This window comes from Eimeria mitis, genomic scaffold (genome assembly GCF_000499745.2).
Source record: "Eimeria mitis Houghton genomic scaffold, Emh_scaff2143, whole genome shotgun sequence".
Lineage (NCBI taxonomy): Eukaryota > Apicomplexa > Conoidasida > Eucoccidiorida > Eimeriidae > Eimeria > Eimeria mitis.
Window position 1 is genome coordinate 6,106 of NW_013570467.1, and position 3,081 is coordinate 9,186.

The window sequence follows — 3,081 nt, forward strand, 5'->3', positions numbered from 1 at the left end:
TTGCTGCTGCAGCGCAGTGTCTACGCACCTCCTGTGCCTCCTCATCTCGCGTTGCTTCCTTCTGCTGCGAATCTGCTGCCACCAAATCCAAACCAGCAGCTTCTGCTGCTGCTGCAGCTTCTGCTGCTGCTGCAGCTTCTGCTGCTGCTTCTGCTTCTGCCGCTGCTGCAGCTTCTGCTGCTGCAGCGGGAGATGATGCAGCAGCAGGAGATGATGCAGCAGTAGGAGATGATGCAGCAGCAGGAGCTGCAGCAGGAGCTGCAGCAGGAGCTGCAGCAGGTGCAGCAGGAGCAGCAGCTGCAGCAGCAGGTGCCTCTATGGGGGTCCCCAGGGGCCCCTGGGGGCCCCCAGCGGGTTCAGCATTATCTGAAAATCGCTCCCAAGGAGAAATAGCTGCGGGGCTTTGAGCTGTTTCCTCCTCTGCTGCTGCTGCTGCTGCTGTTATTGCTGCTGTTGCTGCTGCTGTTGCTGCTGTTGCTGCTGCTGCTGCTGCGGGCTCCAAAGGACCCCCGAGAGGGGAGAGCCCCCAAACAGCAGCACGAGGTGATGGAGCTGCTGCTGCTGCTATCGAAGCAACACTATCCTGCTGCTGCTGCTGCTGCTGCTGCTGCTCTTCCTCCTCCTGTTGCTGCTTCTCCTGCTCCTCCTCTTGCTGTTGCTGCTGCTGCTGCTGCTGCTGTTCAGAAGTTGCTGCAGAAGGTTGCTGCAGCGGGCTGGAAGCAGCAGCAGGCGAACTGTCATTGCTCGCATCTTGCTGCTGGAACCCACCCCACTTCTCTATGGTTTGCTGCTGCTGCTGCTGCTGCTGCTGCTGCTGCTGCTGCTGCTGCTGCTGCTGATATTGCTGCTGCTGCTGCTGCTCTTGCTGCTGCTGAGGGGGCTGCAGTTCATCTGCTGCTGCAGCAGATTGCTGCGCGTTTCCTATGGGCTCTTCTTCTAGCTGTTGCAGTTTGAAGAGCCGCTGCTGCAGCTGCTGCTGCAGCAGCTGCTGCTGTTGCTGCTGCTGCTGCTGCTGTGTCTCGTGCAGTTCTGAAGCAGCAGCGCTTCGTGCTTCTGCCTCAGAGGAACCCAGAGAAGGGGGCGGGGGTACAGGGCACTGCTGCTGCTGCTGCTGCTGCAGCAGCAGCTGCTGCTGCTGCTGCTGCGGTGGAGAGCTCCAGTCGCCCCAGCCATCAAACTGATCCAACTGCTGCTGCTGCTGCTGCTGTTGCTGCTGCTGCTGCTGCTGCTGTTCATGCTGCTGATTTGGCTGCTGCTGCTCGCTATGATCTCCGGAAAGGCCTTCCGCCTCCCATGCAGCGAGGGCGCTCCGCTGCTGCTGCTGCTGCTGCGGTTGCTGCTGCTGCTGCTGCTGCTGCTGCTGCTGCTGCTGCAAGTCCCTGTCTGTCTGTTCAAGGTGAGATGCAGGGTAGTTATCTGCTGCTTGTGCCTCTCCGTTGAGGGCCCCAGGGGGCCCCCTAGAAGAGGAAGCATCAGCCCAGAGCGCCTCTGGGTCTGCCCAAGGGGGCCCCCTGCTGCTGAGCTGCTTTTGCTGCGGTGTCTGTGCTGCTGCAGCAGCAGCAGCTGCTGCAGCTGCAGGAGAAAGAGGAGATGCAGCAGCAGCATCGGGAGAAGAAAGCCAAGGGCCACCCGAGAGAGCAGCTGCTGCAGCAGGAGCAGCAGCAGCTCCGCTTGAGAAGGGGGAGGCTGCTGGGGCCCCCCCATACACAGGGGCCCCCCCATTGGCTCGGCCAGCAGCAGCAGCAGAGAAGGGGGCGGGGGGCGCAGAAGGCTGACGGAGTGTTTCCTTCGTATCGAAGGAGAGGAGAGTTTCTAGAGGAGAGGGCCCCCCCGGCCTGTCACGCGCAGGTGAAGGCGATGCTGTGACCGCAGCAGCTGCAGCAGCAGCAGCAGCTGCTGCTGCTGCTGCAGCAGCAGAACCCCCCGGGGCCTCATTGAACGCTGCGCGAGGAGCCGAGGAGGCGCCGTTGACAGCCTGAGACGCCCACATGGCCGCTGTGGCGCCTGAGGCGATGGCGGCTTTCGCTGGAGACTTGAATTGCTGCTGTGTCAGGAGGCGGGGGGGGAGAAAGCAGCAGAAAAAGGGGGCGGCCTCTTCGTCTCAAGGAGGAAGAAGAGGCAAAAAGAAATATAAAGGACAGAAGGACAATAAAAATGAAGAGAATTCCACAAAGAGCAAAGAAAAACCGTCAACGGAAGCTGCCTGTACACCCGAGCGAGCCGCGAGGAGATGCGGCCGCCTCAAGAGTAGAAACCTTTCTTTTTCATGAAGAATATTCAAGAATTTTAACTTTTTATTCATAAATTCAAAAATAAAATACAATATATTTACTATTAAAGAAAAGTTTGAGAAAAAATGAATTTAATTTAGTACAGGATCCACCTGTTCTGCTGCTGCAGCTGCAGGCTAAGAAACTTCATTCAGTTTCTGCATGAGTTCGTGAGATATCTGTAGCTGCTATGGAGGAATTTTCTTTAATTTAAAAAATAATTATTAAATAATTATTATTTATTTCTTCTTTTTTTCTTTTTTTTCTCTCTTACGAGCTCTAAAAACCCTAGACACTCAGAAAAAGTAGCAACAGCTGGGGCCTCAGAAAGCTGCAAAGAAATTCATGAATATGAATTGTTTATGAATTTGTTTTTTTTTCTTGTTTTATATTTGTGAATCAAAGAAAAATTATTTTATATAAAAAAATTAATTTATATATATTAATAAATTAAATATATTGTTTTTATATTTAATTTATTAGTAAAGTTGCTGCTGTGTTGTTTTCTTTGGCCTCATGCTTCCACTGTAACTACTCAATACAACATTTATATTAATAAAACTTTTTTTTTTGTTGTCTTTATAAATAAATGCATTAGATATATAATATATATATCTAATATATATTTTATATATTTTATATACTTTATATATTTTATATATTTTATATATTCTATATATTATATATATTTTATACATTTCTCTCTTCTCTTCTCCGCTTCTAGTAGATAAATAAATGTATATAAATGTATATTTTAATATTATAAAATAAAATATTTTAAATAAAAAAAGAAATAAAAAAACAAAAAAAA

The 3,081-nt window shown here is 50.3% G+C and overlaps 1 protein-coding gene across 1 annotated transcript in view; it reads right to left on the reverse strand.

Annotated features, from left to right (window-relative positions):
* Window positions 1–1,990, reverse strand: part of EMH_0049280 (vacuolar sorting protein 9 domain-containing protein, putative) — a gene marked incomplete at both ends in the record, with an annotated part of 4,936 nt that extends 2,946 nt beyond the window's left edge. Inside the window, one exon of the mRNA XM_013496509.1 lies at window positions 29–1,990. Within this exon, the coding sequence (XP_013351963.1) occupies window positions 29–1,990 (1,962 nt within the window). The remainder of the gene's footprint in view (window positions 1–28) is intronic.
* Between the last annotated feature and the right edge of the window lie 1,091 nt (window positions 1,991–3,081).